At 45.1% G+C, this 25,987-nt stretch overlaps 1 protein-coding gene across 7 annotated transcripts in view; it reads right to left on the reverse strand.

The window, feature by feature from the left end:
* tpd52 (tumor protein D52) overlaps positions 1–25,987 on the reverse strand; it is a 149,450-nt gene that overhangs the window by 68,514 nt on the left and 54,949 nt on the right. For 6 of the 7 annotated variants that reach the window (XM_078398200.1, XM_078398204.1, XM_078398202.1 and 3 more), the window contains one exon: positions 22,835–23,905. The exons of the other annotated variant lie outside the window; for it this stretch is intronic. In XM_078398200.1, the coding sequence (XP_078254326.1) occupies positions 23,783–23,905 (123 nt within the window). In that variant the 3' untranslated portion in view covers positions 22,835–23,782. Of the gene's footprint in view, positions 1–22,834; positions 23,906–25,987 lie in introns of those variants that run through there. 7 annotated transcript variants of the gene reach the window in all.

The following is a 25,987-nucleotide window of genomic DNA, read 5'->3' on the forward strand; positions in this document are numbered from 1 at the left end:
CTTTAGAAATCTATAATGCTAAATCAAAAAGCCAAATAACTCATCTACTAGTGGCAGGGTTGTTTCTGATCACTACCCAGTGTGGGAAATGCCAGAACATGTTATTCCTAACCAATGGCAAAATCATTTCATTATTAAACCATCTCGAGGTTGATTAGCTTGCAGCAACTGCAGCTCCAACAAGAACAGATTCAATCAGGTAAAATACCAGAAGGCACTCCGATTTGTTATCTACTTCCATAGGAGGGCAAAGAGGAAAAAAGACCATGAAAATAATCTGATTTGTTGGCTTTCTTAAAATACAAAGTAGTACAATATATATTAAGAACGCTTTGTAAAATAACATAGTTGGCTCTGCAGGAAACTGCAAAACTAAATTACGTTGAAAAAATATGACTATAAGGTTGCAAAGACACCCCCCTGCTGTTCTGACTATGTCTTTACAATGGAGGTTCCCTTATTTACAATTTATGCCTGCTTGTTCGTAGATGCCACCATGTGGAAAACTTTAGAAACTGTGTGACAGTTTTGCACTGAATTGCTTTGACGAGGAAAAGCACAGAATCACAGGTTCTGATTTACTCACTCACTCTGGAAGCCTCAGCACATGCTACCATGCATTCGTCATTACAGTGTTTCAATGAGGTTTGAATGAATACCTGCGTTACAATAGTACAGTAGAGGTAATAGGACTTGATGTTCAATCCCTGGGGTAAGTCGGCACTCTTGATGTTGGCAGTGGGATTGGAGTGGTGAAAGGGAGGGTAGGTACGTCACCGGGGTCATCAGGTGGGCACCCTCCTTCTTTGACGTTTCCTTGATAAGCCCACAATGTCTCCAGAGGGCTCAACAGTGATACCTGGCGTCCCAGGTACACCCCCCTCAGTTCCATACCCTCCTGTCTTTAATACATTATCGTAATATTTAATTTTCTTTAAGTCGGAAAAAAATCTCAACTCCAACGTGTAAAATTAGTTTTTGAAAAAGTTAAGAGCTCTAATTAGTGTCAACAGATTTATTAAAAACTGACCTTTATGATTGCCGCTAACTTTGAGAGCTAAGCTGTAAAGTATTTGACCTTGAGTTGACTTTTGTTACCGGCTCTGGCAAGCTGGGGATTTAGCCCTTCTATGGGAATACAATACTTTTTTTTTTGATTACTGGACAATGCATTCTCAATGTAGGAGGTCTAACAACATGGAAATAGAAAATGAAAATTCATTATTTCTAAACAATAACTGACAGGCAAGCTATTACTCCAGCTCTGTGTGATCCATTCCATAATAGCCTGACCCACTAACTCCAGCTTTTTATGTCTATCTTCAGTGTAAAACAGCATCTGCAGTTCCTTCCTACACATTTTATAACCATGATGAGATACACAGCACTGGAAACTAACTTCACAATTGCTGTACCTCTTCCATCAATAGGATGGTTCAATAAGCTCAAAGCATTAAAAGTCAAATGGCCTCACTGATCAAATCTAATTCCTTGAAGGTATTTATTCACAAAATGCTGGAGTAACTCAGCAGGTCAGGCAGTATCTCAGGATAGAAGGAATGGGCGATGTTTCGGGTCGAGACCCGAAACGTCGCCCATTCCTTCTCTCCTGAGATGCTGCCTGACCTGCTGAGTTACTCCAGCATTTTGTGAATAAATACCTTCGAATTGTACTAGCATCTGCAGTTATTTTCTTACACTAATTTTCTTACACCTCAGAAGGCAGTGGAGGTCAATTCTCTGAATGCATTCAAGAGAGAGCTAGATGGAGCTCTTAAGGATAGCGGAGTCAGGGGGTATGGGGAGAAGGCAGGAACGGGGTACTAATTGAGAATGATCAGCCATGATCACATTGAATGGCGGTGCTGGCTCGAAGAGCCGGATGGCCTCCTCCTGCACCTATTGTCTATTGTTTAATTCTAATTCCTTTGTTCTGTCCTAAGGATTTTTTAACGTTTTCTTTTAAATTCAATTTCATGCTGTCAAAAGTAATTAAGAAAATCTGGAGGTTATTTATGGCTGAATTTCAATATATCTTTGTGACTATTCAGGGAAAGCATTTAATTTTTTTTCCAGTCACAGACCTTTTTTTGTACAAAGAAAAATGCCCTTGGATACATTTTTTCACTGGTCCAATCTAAAAAATGTTGGTTCAATCATATTAGCTGCTGATTTTAAACAGGAAATGTTTTCTGTACATAGCTGAAAAAAAGTTAGCTAGCTACGGTCAGAAGCATTAATTAACAATGTAATTCTTTTGCTATAATTTGAGATTGCACCCATTTGTTTGGTTACCACATCACAGGGAGGCTGTGAAGGTCGATGAGACGGTGCAAATAGGATTTGCTAGAATACTTCCAGGGATGAGAGATTTTAGACATAATGCAGGACTGAAAAGTTGGGTGTGCTCCTTGAAGAAAATAAATTTTAGAGATTTAATAGTTTACTAGAGGAAATATACATGAGCGCCTCCCATAATTCAGAAGCCACTACTCAACGAAGGCAGACATCATTGACAAAACACCCTGTTGGCTACTGAGTGCCTGCACTGCTTTTCAGCAGCAGAGGAAAAAAGTGTTTCTATGTTCAAGCTTTTCAGTAGTTTGATTTGGGAACTTAAAGATGACTGCGGTTTATTTGTGCTATGACAGTCCAGTGCCACAAAATCAATTTAATTTGAGTACGGATTGATAATATCTTGAAATCATTGCTGAAATGCTGTTTAGATATAGACCCAGACTGCCACTGAATTGCCTGGATGAAGTTGTGGTAACTTACGCTGTCAAACGCAAAACCGCCAGAACCCATGAATGTACAAATTGGGAGTCGTAAGCTCATTGGCCATGTTGGTCTGCTTTCTGATTTAACAAGGTCATGGTTGTTTTGATTTAACCCCATCATCTTCATGCCTATCCGTAACATTTCAGCCCAAACACCCATCTCACCCTAATGCTTAAAAAACTATCTACCTATGCCTTAAAAATATTCAAAGGTTCTCTTCCTCATAGAACAGCGGAAACAGAGTTCCAAAGATTCATAGTGCTCGGATATAGACTCAAAATGCTGGAGTATCTCAGCGGGTCAGGCAGCATCACTGGAGAAAAGGAATGGGTGACATTTCGGTCGACCCTTCTTCAGAGTGAGAGTCAGGGGAGAGAGATTCTAGAGATAATGGAAGGTTAAGGTGTGAAAATGACAGATCAAAAGCAGACGATAATAAGAAAATGTAGAATGGTTCATTGTTAGCTATGGGGAAGGTGACAAGGAGACGTAGAATGCATAAATTTAATCAGAAGGACAGTTAAACTTGTCGGAGAACTAGGGTGGGAGAGGGACGGAGAGAGAGAAAGCATCGGTTACTTGAAGTTGGAGAAACGAAGCGAAATATGAGGTGCTATACTTCCAATTTGCGTTGGGTCTCCGGGAGATCGCGTAGGCCTAGGTGGACTGAGTGGAGGTGTTTTGTGGTGTAAACCAGCATCTGCAGTTCCTTCCTACTTACTTCATAGCACTCAGAATTTTTCTGCCTCAAATCTGACTTCAAACGGGTGCACCCGAGTTCTAGATTCCTGAACAACAACCAAAAAAATCATTTTCTCTATTTGCAAGCCCTTCAAAAAAGTTGTTCACCAATGCCTTTGGACACAGATTGCAAAATTGCATTTTTTGGGTTAATTTGTTAGAAGCCTCATGTACATTCTACAGTTATTGATTGAAAATTGCAATGAACTAAATCTCCAATTTATATCTTGAGCGCTTTGGTTGTTACCAACTTTTTTATTTTAAACTGTGATATTTCAAGGTCAGTAATTTTCATCTCACAATGGGAAATCTGCCAATCCATGCTATTCACTTATCACTTCCTACTGTTTAGTAAATATAACAATTGACGTAAAACGTTTCCCTTTTGTAGAAATGCAAATAGTGGCTTATTTTTGAACACCGCAGATGTGGGGGTGTGGGGCTATCCTGGCAAAACTGCATTTATTACCCATTCCTTGCTTCCCTGTGAAAGGCGGGATTTTTTTCAATTATACATATCTGTGTATTTAAGTAGGGAATTCTAGGACATTGACCCAGCGTAAACGGAGCCTTGACAATACATGTGCAAAGCTAGAGTGCCACTTACATTGGTTGAAATGTGCTGCCATTAGACACAGAAGAAAAAATGATGGTATTGGAAAAATGCAGTAAATATAGTCCCTTCGCCTGAAGGGGTGTCCAGGCAAGGATGAAAGCAGAAATGAAGCAGTGACCAGATCAAACAAAAGGATTGATAAAGTTGTGGAAAGGTTATCATTCGGATCTGGAATGTGCTGCCAGGGGTGGTGGTGTCATTCCTATCTATGCGCAGAATGGATTCTACCTTCAACGACAATGCTATATATAATAAATCTTAATGAAAATATTATGTAAGCCAATGAGCCACAGTGAGAATGCAATTTTTATCTACTACTAGACGACCTGTGGACCCGTTGGGTCCAAACCTCTCCTGCTGGCCCGGCAACCCTCCTCCAACTGACCACACGTGGACCTGTTGCCAGCAGGGAGTCTCCCCCGGGGCTGGGGGCGGGCGAGGGGGGAGAGGAAAGGGGAGTGGAAGCCACTCACCCCGGCCCCGGGCGTTCATCGCAGCGGTCAGCCGCAGGAGAGCGTCCGCAAGGCGCTGCCGCATGTTCACCCTGCCGGTGGCCATCTTCTTTGACTCTCTGCCACCACGCCTCGCCATGGGAGGAAAGTCTGCGCTGCACCACGGGAGGAAGGTCAGGCGCGGGGCACGCCGGGACGAGCGCCGGTCCTCCCCGGCAACCCACCCACAACTGTGCAAGCGCGGATCCGGCGGCCATCCTACCATTGTGACACAAGATGAACATGTAAGTATTAGATCAACGGGCCCCAACTGCGCAGGGGCGGCGGCTGCCAGGCCCATTCACAGTATAAAGTTTATAAAGTGAATAACTTTTAAAATATAACAACAATTTGAACGAAACTTACTACTGCACACTGCAGGCCAATGGTGCGTAAGGTGGACCTAAAATTGTTGCGCTATCGTGGGCTTGCTGGGCCAAAAGAGCTGTTTCCATGCTATATCTCTAAAACTAAAAACAAATAAAACTAAAATGTACAATTACTAGTAAATAATCAAGTTTCTTAAACTAACAATCTAGAATTATCCTTGGGTATTGACTCAGTCTGGGCAGCCAATATAATGATTCTGTGCTAAATAAAATAAGCAAATCCAATATCATGGGAAAGAATGTACATCTACAACCTTGTGACATCCCCATTACACCTTGCAACCTATTTAGTGCCACTTGAAGTTTGATCGCGATTGTATTGCAGGAAAGAGAGCATACATTTGCCCACATAACACTCCTGTAAGTTTCCTTGCTTCTCTTCAAAACAGTGTTATGGATCATTTATATATCAGATGAATGAAAGGCAAAGAAATGACAATGCGACTGTTTATTTTAGATAGTTTAGCTTAGATATATAGTGTGGAAACAGGCCCTTCGGCCCACCAAGTCCACGCTGACTAACGATCACCTGTACACTAGTTCTATCCTACACATTAGGGCCAATAGACAATTGATAATAGACAATAGGTGCAGGAGTAGGCCATTCGGCCCTTTGAGCCAGCACCACCATTCAATGTGATCATGGCTGATCATTCTCAATCAGTACCCCGTTCCTGCCTTCTCCCCATACCCCATGACTCCGCTATCCTTAAGAGCTCTATCTAGCTCTCTCTTGAATGCATTCAGAGAATTGGCCTCCACTGCCTTCTGAGGCAGACAATTCCACAGATTTACAACTCTCTGACTGAAAAAGTTTTTCCTCATCTCCGTTCTAAATGGCCTACCCCTTATTCTTAAACTGTGGTCCCTAGTTCTGGACTCCCCCAACATTGGGAACATGTTTCCTGTCCAACCCCTTAATAATCTTATACGTTTCAATAAGATCTCCTCTCATCCTTCTGTGCTAAATAAAATAAGCAAATCCAATATCATAGGAAAGAATGTACATCTACTTTGTGCCTTTTACAACCTTGTGACATCCCCATTACACCTTGCAACCTATTTAGTGCCACTTGAAGTTTGATCGCAATTGAATTACAGGAAAGAGAGCATACATTTGCCCACATAACACTCCTGTAAGTTTCCTTGCTTCCAAACAGTATTATGGATCATTTGTATATCATATGAATGAAAGGCAATGAAATTACAATGCGACTGTTTATTTTAGATATTTATTCACAAAATGCTGGAGTAACTCAGCAGGTCAGGCAGCATCTCAGGAGAGAAGGAATGGGCGACGTTTCGGGTCGAGACCCTTCTTCAGACCCTTCTTCAGACTTTATTTTAGCTTAGATATATAGTGTGGAAACAGGCCCTTCGGCCCACCAAGTCCGCGCTGACTAACGATCATCTGTACACTAGTTCTATTCTACACATTAGGGCCAATTTACTGAAGCCAATTAACCTACAAACCTGCACATCTTTGAATGTGGGAGGAAACCAGAGCACCTGGAAAATATCCACATGGTCACAGGGAGAACGTTCAAACTCCGTGCAGACAGCACCCATAGTCAGGATCAAACCTGGGTCCCTGGTGCTGTCAGGCAGCAACTCCACTGCTGCGCCACTTTTACTCAATACAAATTGGTTTATGCACAACATTTCCTGTATCCACAATCTTCTGACCTGGAGACAAAAATACTTCCCACAGAGCACAGATGACACTAATATCATGGAATGTTTACCATTATGTACTGATCTAGGACAAACAGAGTATTCACTACTAAATGTTCCATAATTTAAAAAAATTCTTGCATTTTAATTGGAATCATTTGCAAAAGATAAATTCAATCTCTTGCAATAACTCACTCCAAAACAACATCATGTGACGAGTTGTTAAAAAAATTGCAAATGTTGGAAGTTTTGAAATAAAAATAGAATAAGATGGAAACACTCAGTCTGATGACATTGCTTTGACCTGAATTGATAACTCTGTTAGGCACAAAATGCTGGAGTAACTCAGCGGGACAGGCAACATCTCTGGATAAAAGAAATGAGTGACGTTTCGGGTCGAGACCCTTCTTCAGACTCTCGACCCGGAATGTCACCCATTCCTTCTATCCAGAGATGCTGCCTGTCCCGCTGAGTTACTCCAGCACTTTGTGTCTATCTTCGGTATAAACCAGCATCTGCAGTTCCCTCCTACACATTGATAACCCTGTTGCTCTTTCCACTGTTGCCATCTCACCTGCTGAGGTTATCAAGTACTTTATTTCACATGGTGTGTTATTAATAGACAATAGACAATAGACAATAGGCCATTCAGCCCTTCGAGCCAGCACCGCCATTCAATGCGATCATGGCTGATCACTCTCAATCAGTACCCCGTTCCTGCCTTCTCCCCATACCCCTTCACTCCGCTATCCTTAAGAGCTCTATCCAGCTCTCTCTTGAAAGCATCCAACGAACTGGCCTCCACTGCCTTCTGAGGCAGAGAATTCCACACCTTCACCACTCTCTGACTGAAAAAGTTCATCCTCATCTCCGTTCTAAATGGCCTACCCCTTATTCATAAACTGTGGCCCCTTGTTCTGGACTCCCCCAACATTGGGAACATGTTTCCTGCCTCTAATGTGTCCAATCCCCTAATTATCTTATATGTTTCAATAAGATCCCCCCCTCATCCTTCTAAATTCCAGTGTATACAAGCCTAATTGCTCCAGCCTTTCAACATACGACAGTCCCGCCATTCCGGGAATTAACCTAGTGAACCTACGCTGCACGCCCTCAATAGCAAGAATATCCTTCCTCAAATTTGGAGACCAAAACTGCACACAGTACTCCAGGTGCGGTCTCACCAGGGCCCGGTACAACTGTAGAAGGACCTCTTTGCTCCTATACTCAACTCCTCTTGTTATGAAGGCCAACATTCCATTGGCTTTCTTCACTGCCTGCTGTACCTGCATGCTTCCTTTCAGTGACTGATGCACTAGGACACCCAGATCTCGTTGAACATCCCCTCTTCCTAACTTGACACCATTCAGATAATAATCTGCCTTTTTATTCTTACTTCCAAAGTGAATAACCTTACACTTATCTACATTAAACTGCATCTGCCATGTATCCGCCCACTCACACAACCTGTCCAAGTCACCCTGCAGCCTTATTGCATCTTCCTCACAATTCACACTACCCCCCAGCTTAGTATCATATTAAGCAATGAAAATCAAGTAGATCACTCCATTAGATTCATGGCCCTTATTGAGTTAGCAAGAGCATCATAACTAGTCTCATTGTACTATGCTGGGAAAAACATTAGCTAGATTGGCACCATTGAGGTAGTTATTTGCCAATCCCTGTTGAACATCCCCGCTCAGCTCTCAAGCAAGGGCAGCATCAGAGGTTAAATTGGAGGCACTTGAGACTGGAGAGGTTTAGTTGTCTGCCAATACTTCTGTTCAGTCAATGCATAAAGAATAGACCACAAGGGACCTACATTCATGACAGCAGGCCCACACGTAGCCGATAAGGGAGGAGAGCAAAATAAAAATGAATAAAGCACAAACATACAATTAATGAGGAAAGCAGTTCATGTTTTTTTACAATTTTATTCATCAGGCCAGCATTTCAAAAATAAAAATGTTTCCACGAAATAAGAGAAAGTATATTTATTTCCTTCTAATAACGAACAAAGGTAGCCCAAGGTGTACATTTGTGGATGGGTAAACACTGATTATAATCCTGCATATGACCAAAAGCGAGCAACTAAGGAAGGCAATGAGTACTCACTGCTGCTCATCTCTGGAAACTTTCACAAACACCCAGGAATATCAGGAAGAAAATCTATGCCGTGTTGGTGTTAAATCATGAAATGAGTTTGCAGTTTCAAATGCATAAATAAAACCTTTAACTTAATGACAATAAGCAATGACATTCACACAGAATTAAGGTTAGGCAGCATGAACTGGAATTCTGTAGACGATGAAACATCGAACATACGATATAGTACAGGAACAGGCCCCTTGTCCCACAATGCCTGTGCGAACATAAAGCCAGGTCAAACTAAAGTCTGCTGTCTGCACATGATCCTAATTCCTCCATTCCTTGCATATCCATGTGCCTATCCAAACACCTCGTAAATGCCACTATTGTATCTGCCTCTCAACCACCATCCCTGGCAGTGGGTTCCAGGTATTGACTACTCTTGAGTAATAAAATCTTTCCCCCCCTCACTTTAAAACTTTGTCCTCCAGTCTTTGCCTCTACCCTATCTGTGCCTCTCATCATTTTATATACTTCTTTCAAGTCCCCGCTCGCCTTCCGAAGCTCCAGAGAAAATAATTCAAGTTTATCTATACCTTCCAGTCTAGGCAGCATTCCGGTAAACATCTGCACTCGCCAAATCCTCCCCATCCATAATGAGGCAAACGGAACTGCACACAATACTCCAAATGCAGCCTAACAACATTTTATAAACCCATGGCATGATTTACTGACTCATTCTCAAAGCCTTGACTGACGAAAGCAAACAAACTATACACCTTCTCTGTCTGAAGAAGGGTCTCAACCCGAAACGTCGCCCATTCCTTCTCTCCTGAGATGCTGCCTGACCTGCTGAGTTACTCCAGCATTTTGTGAATAAACACCTTCTCTGTCAATCTATCTACTTGTGTTGGCACTTTCAAGGAGCTATGATTTTGGACTCCAGGATCTCTCTGTATGTCAATGTTAAAAGAAATCAAGCCATTAACTGCATATTCTCACTATGTTTGACCTCTCAAAAGTGTAGCATCTCACGGTGGCGCAGCGGTAGAGTTGCTGCCTTACAGCGAATGCAGCGCCGGAGACTCGGGTTCGATCCCGACTACGGGCGCCGTCTGTACGGAGTTTGTACGTTCTCCCCGTGGGTTTTCTCCAAGATCTTCGGTTTCCTCCCACACTCCAAAGAAATGCAGGTATGTAGGTTAACTGGCAGTGCAAATGTAAAAATTGTCCCTAGGGGGTGTAGGATAGTGTTAATGTGCGGGGATCGCTGGGCGGCGCAGACTCGGTGGGCCGAAGGGCCTGTTTCCGTGCTGTATCTCTAAATCTAAATCTAAACACAATTTGCCATTTCTCTGCCTCTTTCTGCAGCCGATCTATATCGACTGTATACTTTGACAACCTTCCTCGCTGACCGCAACTCTACTAATTTTGGTGTCATTTGCATATGTACTGACCAATCCATCGACATTCATGTCCAAGATGTGTGTACATTTCGCAAACAACAGTCCCAGCACAGATCCCGACTGAACTTTACTGGTCACAGACCTCCAGCCAGCAGAATGCCTGTCCATCACATTCCTCTGCCTTCTATGAGTAAACCAGCTCCGAATCCAAATAACCAAGTCACCGTTGATCCCAATCTTCTGGATTAGCCATGTGGGACTTAACAAATGCCATACTAAAATCTATGATGATGACAACATCCACCCTCAACCATACCCTCAACAATCATCTTGATCACTTCCTCAAAAAAGTTAATCAAGTTCGTAAGACATGACCTGGAGCAGACAAAGCCCTAACTAGATTTATTTTTTAGATTTAGAGATACAGTGCGGAAACAGGCCCTTCGGCCCACCGAGTCCGCGCCGCCCAGCGATCCCCGCACATTAACACTATCCTACACGCACTAGGGACAATTTTTTTTTACATTTACCCAGTCAATTAACCTACATACCTGTACGTCTTTGGAGTGTGGGAGGAAACCGAAGATCTCGGAGAAAACCCACGCAGGTCACGGGGAGAACGTACAAACTCCGTACAGACGCCGCCCGTAGTCAGGATCGAACCTGAGTCTCCGGCGCTGCATTCGCTGTAAGGCAGCAATTCTACCGCTGCGCCACCGTGCCGCATTCTCTTCCATATAAGAGTAAATCCTATCCCAAAGAATCCTCTCCAATAGGCTCACCGGCCTATGATTTCCCGGTTTATCTCTACAGGCCATAAACAGAGGACCAACAACAGCTACTCTCCAGTCCTTCAGGACCTCACAGGTGACTAAAGAAGATCCAAATATATCCGTCAGGGCCCCTGCAATCTTCTCTCTTGCCTTTCTGAATAATGTGGGATAGGCCCCATCTGGCACTGGGGATTCATCCACCTCAATCCTCTTGAAGAGCACCAACATCACCACCAAAATGCCCTGGCATAATAATAATCCCCATACTGATCTCCATGTCCTTCTCGTTGGTGAATAGAAATGTAAAGTACTCATTTACAAGTTCATAAGTGATAGGAACAGAATTAGGCTAGTCGGTCTATCAAGTCTACTCCGCCATTCAATCATGGTTGATCGATCTTTCCCTCTTAACCCCATTCTCCTGCCTTCTCCCCGTAACCCGATACCCATACTAATCAAAAATCGATCACTGCCTTTAAAATATCCACTGACTTGCCTCCACAGCCTTCTGTGGCAATGAATTCCACAGAATCACCACCCTCTGACTAAAGAAATTCCTCATCTCCTTCCTAAAGGAACGTCCTTTAATTCTGAGGCTATGACATGTGGTCCTGGACTCTCCCACGAGTGGAAGTATCCTCTCCCCACATCCACTCTATCCAGGCCACTCTATTTAGTACCACATCTTCATTGTCTGATTCCAAACATGAATTTTCCTGCGCAGTTCAGCTGAACCAGGAATTCCTGATGCAGATACTATGTGCTGAGATTAAAGAGTTGAATCCTCGAACTCTGATATCACTTACATATGAAAAGGGACAAGAGTAGGCCATTTGACCAATCAAACATGCCGTACAATATGATGCCATTCATGACTACTCTTTTCTGTACCAATTCCTCATTGACATCAGTTCTGCAATCTTTCAAAAATGTATCTATCTTCTTCCAGTGAACTAATTTCCTCACTCTCCTAGATAGATATTACTACGTACCAAAATTATAAATCACTGCTACCTTACCTTGTAATTACATCTCATTCAATACTCTGCTTTAGATCATATACAAATGACCAAAGAGGAGGCATTGTCATTTTTGAAGTGCATTAAAGTAGATAAATCCTCAGGACCTGACCAAGTATGTCCTCAAATCTGGCAGGAAGCTAGGTGGAAAATTGTGGAGGCTCACAATTTTGTGCGATATTTACATCATCTTTAGTCACAAATAAAGTTCTGGAGGACTGGAGGGTGTCTAATGTTGTACTGTTATTTAAGATGGGCAGCAAAGACAAGCCAAATCTCCAGGCCAGTGAACACGACATCAATGGTGGGAATGTTGTTGGAGAGGACAGGATCTGTGTATCAGCACGGACTGATTATGGATTGTCAGATTGGCTTTGTGCATGGAAAATCTGTCTCACAAGGTATTTTGAAGAGGTCACCAAGAGGATTAATGAGGGCAGGGCTGTCCAACGGATGTTGTCTGACACACCAAAGTGGTGGAGTAACTCAGCAGATTAGGCAGCATCTAAGGAGGACATGGATAGGGAACATTTCGGTCAGGACCCTTCTTCTCGGACTTCAGAGTCCCCGAAACGTCACCCCTCCATGTCCTCCAGAGATGCAGCCTGACCTGTTGAGTTCCCCCACAACTTTGTGCTCTCTGCGAGATACCAGCATCTGCAGCTCCTTGTGACTAGTGGACGTGGAGGGGGGTGTGAGGAAGGGGTGAGGAAGGGAAACGGTGCAATGTGGAGGGTGTGGGAGCAGGTAATTACGGGAGGGGGGTGGGGGGAAGGGGAGGGGACTGGGTGCAAAGGGTGGGTGGGAGGGAGCAGTTGGGAGTAGGGAAAAGGGGGTGTCAAGTCAAGTCAATTGTATTTGTATAGCACATTTAAAAACAGCCCACGTTGACCAAAGTGCTGTACATCAGTGCAGGTACTAAAAAAGAACATACAATGGCACACAAACATAACAACACATACATAAACAGTTCACAGCGCCCCCTCAGAGGGCCTCAAACGCTAGGGAGTAGAAATAGGTTTTGAGCCTGGACTTAAAGGAGTCGATGGAGGGGGCAGTTCTGATGGGGAGAAGGGTGCTGTTCCACAGTCGAGGTGCTGCAACCGCAAAAGCGCAGTCACCCCGGAGCTTAAGCCTAGACCACGGGATAGGGGACGATGGTGTAGGGGACGATGTGGTGTAGGGGACGATGCACTGTGGTGGTGGGAGTGGATGCATCGTGATGGTGGGAGTGGATGTACAGAGAGGAGGTGGGAGTGGATGTACTGAGGTGGGAGTGGATGTACTGAGGTGGGAATGGATGTATTGAGGAGGTGGAGTGGATGCACTGAGGTGGGAGTGGATGTACTGAGATGGAGTGGATGTACAGAGGAGGTAGGAGTGGATGTACTGAGGAGGTGGGAGTGGATGTACAGAGGAGGTGGGAATGAATGCACTGAGGAGATGGGAGTGGATGCACTGAGGTGGAAGTGGATGTACAGAGGAGGTGGGAGTGGATGTATTGTCTTAATTCTGTCTTAAAACTGTTACAATTTGTTTCGTTGGGTTGCTGTTGTTTAAATTAACTAAATTATTGCATCGTATGGGAGGCGCATTCCCAATCTCGTCGTACCCCTGTACAATGACAATAAAGATATATTGTATTGTATGTACTGAGAGGAGGTGGGAGTGGATGCACCGTGGTGATGGGAGTGAATACACTGAGGTGGGAGTGGATGTACAGAGGAGGTGGGAGTGGATGTATTGAGGAGGTGGGAGTGGATGTATTGAGGAGGTGGGAGTGGATGCACCGTGGTGGGAGTGGATGTACTGAGGTGGGAGTGGATGTACTGAGTTGGGAGTGGATGTACTGAGGTGGGAGTGGATGTACTGAGGTGGGAGTGGATGTACTGAGGTGGGAGTGGATGTACTGAGGTGGGAGTGGATGTACTGAGGTGGGAGTGGATGTACAGAGGTGGGAGTGGATGTACTGATGTGAGAATGGATGTACAGAGGAGGTGGGAGTGGATGTACAGAGGAGGTGGGAGTGGATGTACAGAGGAGGTGGGAGTGGATGCACCATGGTGATGGGAGTGAATACACTGAGGTGGGAGTGGATGTACAGAGAGGAGGTGGGAGTGGATGTACAGAGAGGAGGTGGGAGTGAATGTACTGAGGAGGTGGGAGTGGATGTACTGAGGTGGGAGTGGATGCACCGTGGTAGGAGTGGATGCACCATGGTGGGAGTGGATGCACTGTGGAGGTGGGAGTGGATGCACTGAGGTGGGAGTGAATGTACTGAGGTGGGAGTGGATGTACAGATGTGGGAATGGATGCACAGAGAGGAGGGAGTGAATGTACTGAGGTGGATGTGGATGTACTGAGGTGGGAGTGGATGTACTGAGGTGGGAGTGGATGTACTGAGGTGGGAGTGGATGTACTGAGGTGGGAGTGGATGTACTGAGAGGAGGTGGATGTGGATGTACTGAGGTGGGAGTGGATGTACTGAGGTGGGAGTGGATGTACTGAGGTGGGAGTGGATGTACTGAGGTGGGAGTGGATGTACTGAGAGGAGGTGGATGTGGATGTACTGAGGTGGGAGTGGATGTACTGAGGTGGGAGTGGATGTACTGAGGTGGGAGTGGATGTACCATGGTGGTGGGAATGGATGTACTGAGGTGGGAGTGGATGTACTGAGGTGGGAGTGGATGTACCATGGTGGTGGGAATGGATGTACTGAGGTGGGAGTGGATGTACTGAGGTGGGAGTGGATGTACTGAGGTGGGAGTGGATGTACCATGGTGGTGGGAGTGGATGTACTGAGGTGGGAGTGGATGTACCATGGTGGTGGGAATGGATGTACTCAGGTGGGAGTGGATGTACAGAGAGGAGGTGGATGTGGATGTACTGAGGTGGGAGTGGATGTACAGAGGAGGTGGGAGTGGATGTACAGAGAGGATGTGGATGTACTGAGGTGGGAGTGGATGTACTGAGGTGGGAGTGGATGTACTGAGGTGGGAGTGGATGTACAGAGGTGGGAGTGGATGTACTGATGTGAGAATGGATGTACAGAGGAGGTGGGAGTGGATGTACAGAGGAGGTGGGAGTGGATGTACAGAGGAGGTGGGAGTGGATGCACCATGGTGATGGGAGTGAATACACTGAGGTGGGAGTGGATGTACAGAGAGGAGGTGGGAGTGGATGTACAGAGAGGAGGTGGGAGTGAATGTACTGAGGAGGTGGGAGTGGATGTACTGAGGTGGGAGTGGATGCACCGTGGTATTAGTGGATGCACCATGGTGGGAGTGGATGCACTGTGGAGGTGGGACTGGATGCACTGAGGTGGGAGTGAATGTACTGAGGTGGGAGTGGATGTACAGATGTGGGAATGGATGCACAGAGAGGAGGGAGTGAATGTACTGAGGTGGGAGTGAATGTACTGAGGTGGGAGTGGATGTACTGAGGTGGGAGTGGATGTACTGAGGTGGGAGTGGATGTACTGAGGTGGGAGTGGATGTACTGAGGTGGGAGTGGATGTACTGAGGTGGGAGTGGATGTACTGAGAGGAGGTGGATGTGGATGTACTGAGGTGGATGTGGATGTACTGAGGTGGGAGTGGATGTACTGAGGTGGGAGTGGATGTACAGAGAGGAGGTGGGAGTGGATGTACAGAGAGGAGGTGGGAGTGAATGTACTGAGGAGGTGGGAGTGGATGTACTGAGGTGGGAGTGGATGCACCGTGGTAGGAGTGGATGCACCATGGTGGGAGTGGATGCACTGTGGAGGTGGGAGTGGATGCACTGAGGTGGGAGTGAATGTACTGAGGTGGGAGTGGATGTACAGATGTGGGAATGGATGCACAGAGAGGAGGGAGTGAATGTACTGAGGTGGGAGTGAATGTACTGAGGTGGGAGTGGATGTACTGAGGTGGGAGTGGATGTACTGAGGTGGGAGTGGATGTACTGAGGTGGGAGTGGATGCACTGAGGTGGGAGTGGATGCACTGAGGTGGGAGTGAATGTACTGAGGTGGGAGTGGATGTACAGATGTGGGAATGGATGCACAGAGAGGAGGGAGTGAATGTACTGAGGTGGGAGTGGATGTACAGAGGTGGGAGTGGATGTACAGAGGTGGGAGTGGGTGTACAGAGGTGGGAGTGGATGTACAGAGGAGGTGGGAGTGGATGTACTGAGGTGGGAGTGGATGTACTGAGAGGAGGTGGATGTGGATGTACTGAGGTGGGAGTGGATGTACTGAGAGGATGTGGATGTGGATGTACTGAGGTGGGAGTGGGTAATTACAGGGAGGGAGGGAGGGAGGGAGTGAGGCTATCCGGTTCACATTCATTGCCCCGCCCCCCGCACTCACCGTCCTGCTGTCGCCCAGCTGCGGCTTCTCCAGCAGATCCGAGTGCTGCTCGTAGGCTGCGGCGAAGCCGCTCCGCTTGTCGCTCTCTGACGAGCGGGACCTGGTACCGATCGGCGTGAGGCGAGCGCTCACCGCCCGCTTCAGCGCTGCTGCTGCGGTACCGCCGCGCCACACGGTCGCCATGATGCCGCCGGTCGTGGAGGGAGGGACCTCCAAGCGCGGCGCCGCCGCCAGGTGGGCAGCAGGTACTGCCGCTGCGGGACCTGACTTGACATGACCTCCCCTGGTTCATTGCTACAGATGTGACAAAGTCATTGTTGTCCATAAACGGGGGGAATGCACACAAATCATTATAACCATTGCCTCCACGGTATTGCAACGAATGGCATGAGGACTGACAAGGAAGAACGATGACTAACTGTGAAGGGGGATGGGAAACCAGTTCTCCCTTCATGGGATGGGTTTTTGAATTTAATAATATCAATATCGTATGTATAGGAAAGGCGTCCATCCGTCGGGCGTTCGTAACTGGCCGGTTTGTACCGTATTATTTGTTTTTCCCCTGCCTTTCATCACCTGGCTCGGGTTGATTACTGCGCAAACACCGCATTACAGCAGCAGGTAGCTCAGCCCGTTTCCACACAGCATGTTTCCAAAAGCAGCATTGTAATAATGAATAAATAATCGATGACAACACCTTGGTCAGTGGTTAGGGATACAGCTCGGAAACAGGCTCCTCGCCCCACCAACCAGCGCACTAACACCATTATTCTACACACTAGGGATCATTTTTACAATTAACCTACAAACCTGTAGGAAGGAACTACAAATGCTGGTTTACATCGGCACAAAAAGCTGGAGTAACTCAGCGGGTCAGCCAGCATCTCTGGAGAAAAGGAATAGGTAACCAGTTACCAAACACTAACTCCCCTTCCCAATCTGACCTTCGAGTGAGGCCAAATGCAAATTGGATGAACAGCACCTCATATTTTGCTTGGGCAGCTTACAACCCAGTGGTATGAATATTGATTTATCTAACATATCCCCTCTCTCTCTCCGTGTCCCTCTCCCACCAAGTCATCATAGTTTCACCGTTGCACTGTTGAATTTCACTGTCTGTATAACTCATTATCACCTTCCCCACATCCAACAAAAGCTCCACTTTTCCTTGATCATCATTGCTTTTTGCATATCTTTCTTTCATTTGTTCTATGTACCTTCTATATCTCTCCTTTCCCTCTCCCCTGACTCTCAGTCTGAAGAAGGGTCTCCACTCAAAACATCACCTATTCCTTTTTTCCAAAGATGTTGCCCAACCCACTGAGTTAGACCAGCTATTTTTGTCAACCGACAACCAGTACTTGGAGTGTGGGAGGAAACTTGAGTACCTGGAGAAAACCTATGCAGCCACAGGGGGAGTAAACTCCATACAGACAGTACCCGTAGACAGGATTAAACCCGGATCTCTGGCACTATCAGGCAGCAACTCCACCTCTATGCCACCCAAATGTCATTTTTAGATTTCCATGTTAGTGTTTGGATTGGTATTTAAATGTGCAATCTTCTGAGTCACCATACAAAATACAAGGGGGAAAAAGCAAGTTGCAGAGATGGAAAGGATAAACAGTAAAGTTTGGAAGTACAGATGAAAAAGGTACCAAGGCAGTTTAAAAGAAAATCTGTGTACAACACCAAATATGAAATATTGACCTCTAGTGGAAGAACAGAACTAAGCAGTACTGACGCTACAGAGAAATAACTAAAGATATTGATTGGGCCTAAAATAAAAAAATATGGCAGTAAAGGATTGGAATAGGATTGGAATAAGTTGTTCTGATGGGGGGGGGGGTCAACAATGGCAGTTCTTTTTTTGTCTCCTATTCACACAAGTGATTTTTGTTTGGTTAACCTTTTCATCTAGTTATTTGCCTGTCATCTAGATCAGGTTAGTTTCAACAAAAGAATACATTAACATTAGGGCTAACAAATATATTCCATCAACACTTAATTTTTTTTTGTTAATTTGAACTGAATTCCTCATTTGAACTGAATTTCTCATTAATTCTAGAATTTCCACAGCCCCTTTTCAGATCTGTCTGTATGGGTCTTGGGATGGTGAATGACAAAAGTTGCACCTCATGGTTGCAGAGGAAAATGCTGGGAACAGAGAGCAGCTGGTGGTAAGGAACGATGAACCAGGTAGTCATACAGGGAGCGTATCTGCAGAAAATGCAAAGCGGGGAGGAAGAGGGCGAGGTAATGTGGATGTTGCTGCAGTCCCTCTGGAGCTGGAAGGAATAAGATGATAATAGACAATAGACAATAGACAATAGGTGCAGGAGTAGGCCATTCAGCCCTTCGAGCCAGCACCGCCATTCAATGCGATCATGGCTGATCACTCTCAATCAGTACCCCGTTCCTGCCTTCTCCCCATACCCCCTCACTCCGCTATCCTTAAGAGCTCTATCCAGCTCTCTCTTGAAAGCATCCAACGAACTGGCCTCCACTGCCTTCTGAGGCAGAGAATTCCACACCTTCACCACCCTCTGACTGAAAAAGTTCTTCCTCATCTCCGTTCTAAATGGCCTACCCCTTATTCTCAAACTGTGGCCCCTTGTTCTGGACTCCCCCAACATTGGGAACATGTTATCTGCCTCTAATGTGTCCAATCCCCTAATTATCTTATATGTTTCAATAAGATCCCCCCTCATCCTTCTAAATTCCAGTGTATACAAGCCCAATCGCTCCAGCCTTTCAACATGATGTGCTGGATGTGGAAGCGAGGGGGGGGTGAAAGGCAAGTGTTGTGATATTGCTGGGACTACTTTGTGTATCCAAGGACTACTTTGTATGCCTGTGTATATAAGTGATTGGTGTGATTAGGCGGTCACTCTGGATCCAGGCGGCCTTGGAATAAACAGCCTGGAGTACAAGCTCCACCATGATAACATCTTAAACATGTGCACTCGTGGTCCGTCCAGTCACAACAAAGGTACAACAGGTACCGGACCACGAAGAACAACATGGTGGCAGCGGCTTGGTGTTTCGCCTAGGGAGGGAATGAAGCATGCCCGAGCAGAAAAGGTTAAAAAGAAGAAAAAAAAGAAGAAAAAAAAGCCCTGAAGGGAAACAAAACAAAAGAAAAGTTTCCAGCTCGGTACGGGACGTTTGGAGTGCATCCCGACAGGGCCAGTGTGAGTTGGTATAGTTACCTGCTCAGTAGTCGGCGCCGACGTGACGCTGCAAGCTGCTGGGGGAGGTGCGTGTAGGCCCACGTCACGCCCCAGCACCTGTGTAGGCCCGAGATTAGAAGCCTGCGACTGCTTCGCGGAGACCGGGAGACCCGACACACACGGAGATGTGCGGTGACCGGGGAAGACCGACACCCATGGAGGTGTGCGGCAACTGTAGGAGACCGGGAGACCCGACACACACGGAGATGTGCGGTGACCGGGGAAGACCGACACCCACGGTGTGCGGCGACCGGGAGAGCCCCGGAGGAGACCGACACCCACGGAGGTGTGCGGCGACCAGGAGAGCCCCGGGGGAGGCTGACACCCACGGAGGTGTGCGGCGACCGGGAGACCCGACACCCACAGAGGTGTGCGGTGACCGGAAAGACCGGGAGACCCGACACCCACGGAGGTGTGCGGTGACCGGGGAAGACCGACACCCACGGAGGTGTGCGGTGACCGGGGAAGACCGACACCCACGGAGGTGTGCGGCGACCGGTAAGACCGACACCCACGGAGGTGTGCAGCGACCGGGAGAGCCCTGGAGGAGACCGACACCCACGGAGGTGTGCGGCAACCGGGAGAGCCCCGGAGGAGACCGACACCCATGGAGGGGGTCAGCGACCGGAGGGACTGACCACCCGTGGAGGTGCAGCGGCCGGTAAGGCCGAGGCACTGCGTACTTACCCAGGCGCGTCGACCGTAGAGTCGGGAGGCCCTGGGCCCGAGGCAGCGCGTTCGAATTTGAGCGGCAGCTGCCGGGAGCACCTGTGGGTGGGGCCGGGGAGCACCTGTGGGCGGGGCCGGGAGCACCTGTGGGCGGGGCCAGCGGCAGCGCGTTTACAGCAGTGCCAGCCCAGCAGTGGGAGCCCAGCAGTGCCAGCCAAGGAGTGGGAGCCCAGCAGTGCCAGCCCAACAGTGGGAGCCCAGCAGTGCCAACCCAGCAGTGGGAGCCCAGCAGTGCCAACCCAGCAGTGGGAGCCCAGCAGTGCCAGCCCAGCAGTGGGAGGCCAGCAGTGGCAGGCAAATCATGGTGGTGGAGCATCTAGAGCTTACACTACGTTTGATCTACACAGCACGTCTTCTTGAGGGGAAGATATGGAACAAAATGAATATTTTGTGTTTAATGACCTGTGTAGTGATCTGTGTAATGAAAGCTTAATGTATTATATTTGATGCTTTTGTATAAATGTATATATCAGTGGAGTGACCACACGGGGTGAGTGGCCACCCGGAGTGAGTGACCACCCGGAGATGAGTGACCACCCGGAGATGAGTGACCACCCGGAGATGAGTGACCACCCGGAGATGAGTGACCACCCGGAGATGAGTGACCACACGGAGATGAGTGACCACCCGCGATGAGTGAAATTCCGCAGAGGAGTGACCACCATGATGGCGAAAAAAAGCAATTGTGTTTAATTGTGTTTAGTTGTGTTATTGGTTTTGTTTGCAAAAAGCAATGGTGTTTTGGTTTTGTTTGTTAAATATATTTTAGCCCTCGAATGGTAAAGAAAACAATTTTATATAAGACAAGGGGGATGTTGTAATATATAAGACAAGGGGGATGTTGTGATATTGCTGGGACTACTTTGTGTATCCAAGGACTACTTTGTATGCCTGTGTATATAAGTGATTGGTGTGATTAGGCGGTCACTCTGGATGCAGGTGGCCACGGAATAAACAGCCTGGAGTTAGGCGCCACCATGATAGCAAGGACTAGTAGAACCCTACGGTGCGGGGGGGGTGGGGGTTGGAGGGGAGAATGAAAAAGAGTTCCTTGTGTCCAAAAGGACAGGCATTGCTGGGACCATGCAAATGCTCATAGCTACACCATTGATTTACAGAAAATGGATGGAATTGAAAGTGAAGTTGTTGAAGGCAAGGATAAATTTGCCTTGCAGCTGAGAGCTTTGGTGAAGAACCGGGAACGTCCTTGTTCCCAAAAGAAGCAGAAGGCCCAAAGACCTTCCCAATGGGAGGAGTATAGAGAGTAGATGTTCATAGTAAAGTTATGCCACAAGAAACTGCAGACACGACTCTTGAGGGAAAAAAAAAAACTGCTTAAGGAACTCTGTAGATCAGCCTGAAGAAGTGTCCCACCCAAAACACTATCTGTCCATTCCCTCCACAGATAGTGTCCAAAGGGAACTGACCTAAAATGTCATCTGTCTGTTCATTCCCTCTACAGATGTTGCTGGACCTGCCTAGTTCCTCCAGGAGTTTGCTTTTTGGTAAACATGAGGCAGTTAGGGCCAGGGAGCTTGAAGTTGTCAAAATATTGGAAGGCATCAGTGGTGTCCAGAATGTAGGTGGGAAAGGACTACATCTGGGGAAATTAGAGTCAAAGTGTGAAGAGGCAAGTTCAGTGGGGCAAGAGCAGGCAGAAACAATGGGCCTACAATGGCAGTTCGGTTTGTGTTGTACCTAGGGCAAGAGATACAAGCAAGCACTGTAAGATTAGGCCACTAAGTTTGTGAGCTTTGGAGGGGAGATCTCCTGATGTGATGTCAGTAATGGCCTGGGAGTTTCTTGATGTGTTCGAGGGGAAGGTACGAGGATAAAAAAGGATGACAGGCAAAAAAGGCTCTCGTAGATAGGAAGAGCCAGTTATCTAAAGTTGGAGAATTCAATATTGAATGCAAAAGCCTGTAACATTCTTTGAACTTGTATTGGATCTTAGCCAAACAGTAAGCTTGAGGCAGCCACATTTCTCAACCATAGGGGAAATCTAGGATTAACTCTGTAAGATAAATGTCATGCCAAAATAGACAATTTTATTACTTTAATGGCCAATTGGTCATTTCAAAGTCAGCATTAGCTGTCATCAGAAATGGTTGGTCAGGTAAGTTTACAGATAGGCACGGTAGCGCAGCGGTAGAGTTGCTGCTTTACAGCGAATGCAGCGCCGGAGACTCAGGTTCGATCCTGACTACGGGTGCTGCACTGTAAGGAGTTTGTACGTTCTCCCCGTGACCTGCGTGGGTTTTCTCCGAGATCTTCGGTTTCCTCCCACACTCCAAAGACGTACAGGTATGTAGGTTAATTGGCTGGGTAAATGTAAAAAAAAATTGTCCCTAGTGGGTGTAGGATAGTGTTAATGTGCGGGGATCGCTGGGCGGTACGGACTTGGAGGGCCGAAAAGGCCTGTTTCCGGCTGTATATATATGATATGATATGATATGGCTGTTTTGAATTCAATGCTGTATCGTCTGAAATGCCCAGTGTTAAGATGGTTTGCACTGCAACAAAAATAAATCAATGGGCAAAATCTTGTTTAATTCCAGACAGAAAGGTTCACTTTAAAACACTTTACCATCAACCTTTATTAAGTGATTTTTTTGGTTACAGAGCACATCAAGATATTTCTGTGACTATACCATACTTCACCTATCTTGAAAAAAATTACCATTTTACAATTTTAACACTGAACTCATGAACCTCAAATATTTTCAAATATGCAGAAACTTGACATCTTTTAATCAATGCCATTCATTCATTTGGTCTACAACATACAGACCCAAAAATCTGAATCTTAACCGCTGCTAACTGTCAACATGCACTAAAATGAGAAGTGTACATTTGCAATCACTTCCCTTCTACAAATATTTTGCCATGTATTAAACATGAAACTAGCTGAATAAGATTTACAATAGCCAAAAAAACTGTAGAATTCAAAGTCTGAAGAGAAATATACGTAGCTTCAGATCAGTTTATGATATTTCCCTGCAAATGTGTTTTACACCATTGAGCTGGAACGTTATACCTCCCAGAAGAAAGATCTTCCACATGTCTTTAATAGACAGTTAAAATTTAAACACAAGCCATCATTTTTAAGTTGAGGCATAATGTGGGTCTGCTGGTTATCAAATTTAGAGCATGTCAAAATAATCAACACCAGAAAAAAACCTGCAATTTAATATTCCATACTTCACAATAGTTTCCCTGTGGTATTAAACATGGTACGACTTTGGAAGTGTCATTCAAGTCTGAAGAATCAGACTAAAACGTATTCCATCCAAAACAAAGCAATTTTTGTTATTAGGGCCAAACTGATACAAGTGACGATTTTTAATTACAGTAATCTTGGGCCAGGCAGACCTTGTGAGCTGTTAAATACAAGACGCAATGTTGTGAGACAAGGGCACAACTGGATGGAAGAACGCAGTTATTTATGTTAATGTTCTTGATTTGTAACATGTCAAAAAGGAGACTTAAAACCACATTAACGAGCTTCTTGACCATCTGTAACCTCTTCTGTAATGGTCTCACTGGCACTTGCATTTGCTGCAGAGTTTAGAACGTTCCCAAAATCACCACCACCTTCCTTGTTGCCTGCGACCTTAGACTAAATAAAAAAAAGTCAGATTAATACGTTCATCCAAAATGTGGTTTAAGTACAATACAGAACCAAATAAGACTTCTAGAAATTATACAAACATTTGCAAATTCCTTGCTGTAATGTTTTATCAAGCTATATAATAGACAGCGTTGTCTTTTAATAAAACTCAAAACAAACTGAAAAATCAAGGAACTGATAGCTGGCAGTGGAGTATGCAAGTACAGGTAGTTTGATTATAATATAATAGCTGTGTTCTAAAGAATTCTTGCTCATTAGAAAAGTTGTGTTGTAAAAGCATTTGTGTCAATTTGGGGAAAAATGGTTAGGAACTCAAGAGTTTCAGACCTTTTTCCTCCTCCCCACAGGATTTACAAATATAAAGATATTATCAATAGCTTTAAGTTTATTTTTGTAACTGCAAGCTAGAAGTACTAAAGGCTGTCTATTACAGTTTAATACACTATCATTGCACAACTATCAATAGAGGTGTTTGAGTGTTAATTTGAATGTCCACCCGCAATGAAACTGTCAGAGAAAGACAAAGTGCTGCAGTAACTCAGTGGGTCAGACAGCATCTCTAGATAACATGGATAGGTGACGTTTTGGATCTTTAGTGAAACAGTGTTCTTAAGAGACAATGGTATGTCTGATTGCTGTTGGAGCTACAAGAAAATGATTTGTTTCCCCTCCCCAATACCTTGTTTCCACAAAAGCTTTCCCCCCCCATTTTTGTTTCAATCTCCAAAGTGACTTTTAAGTGATTCTCTCGTTCCTCATCAAAAATCGGGTCATAGCCAATTCGGCACATGTAGTACAATAGTGCTCCCCAATTCAGCATTACGTTATATTCAATTTGCGGTATGGAAACAAAATAGAATTACTTGTGTGTAATATTGCAGGAATAGGAATTGATTTTTAGGTCTATAAAAGCTCATCCATGCTCTCTTCCACTAAAACCAACTAATAGCTCATGAACACGAATCATAGCATCTTTCTGGCTTCACCCACAAATTACATCATCTCAGTTAATGAAACTTTGCATTGTGGAGACTCGGCCGTATAAGGGAAAACTGACTTAATTCCAATATTGATCTTTCCCATGCGGAGTCTAGTGGTTGAAGCAAAGAAAAAGGACAGATCTCCACAGCATTTCCAATCAAGCAAAAGTGCTGTGCACCAACTTTATTTTTGAATTAAAATACTTGGGTGCAAAGCAGGATCCAGAATTTTTTAAACAATGGTGATTAGGAAAAGGATCTGTGACCTTCTGATTATTAAACAATCAAATACTGCAGCTTATTCACCTTCAGGCAAATGGCTGCTGCATCTTCCATTTTAATGGAGCACCTCCTTTTTAATCAACAGTTTGGGACATGGGTGTTTTTGTAAATACAGCACTCAGTAGTGAAAGTGAAGGTCTCCAAACTTCCAGGTTATTTTCCTGTTTTTTAATGTAATAATCCCTTTGTTTCATATCCTGTATTTGAAGTAGTATAGATCATGGTGGATGGCCAAGATAATGAGATGAAGCAAAAAAGAAAACAAAATCTGCTTTTTACAAAGAAAAATATCAGATATGTCCCTGTGTTTTCTTGCCTTTTTTGGTGACGTTTTTCAAGCAGGATTTCATCAAATCCTTAGGCTAATTTATACCAGAAAGATCATTAATTTTGCAATTAAATAACTCTATACAAGCCAAATTCTGAATATCTTTATGATTTTTATCATTGATCACCCAATTTGGTTTTCTGATGCCTAAAGTTTTTGCCGCAAAACGTGAGTAGCAGTGCCCCTTTGGTCACGTGTGAAATGTGTGATTTAAAAGCAGTGTAACCGTTTTTATATTTATTGTTTCTTTTTAATTGTTTATATTTTGGTTTAAGTTTTCCATTGAGATACTTAATAATGAATAGAACTTAAAATCATGAACTAAAAATCTAGTTTGCTCACCTATTTTATCGATGTCTAATTCTGTTGTCCCTCCCATTTTCTGGCCTCGTCACTGCTATAACGGGTTTTTTTTGCACTCGTCAAGATTTTAAAAGAAATTCAAACAATGCGATTGTAATGACCCTGATCTGAACTATG

The sequence above is a fragment of the Rhinoraja longicauda genome, chromosome 4 (assembly GCF_053455715.1).
Source record: "Rhinoraja longicauda isolate Sanriku21f chromosome 4, sRhiLon1.1, whole genome shotgun sequence".
NCBI lineage: Eukaryota > Metazoa > Chordata > Chondrichthyes > Rajiformes > Arhynchobatidae > Rhinoraja > Rhinoraja longicauda.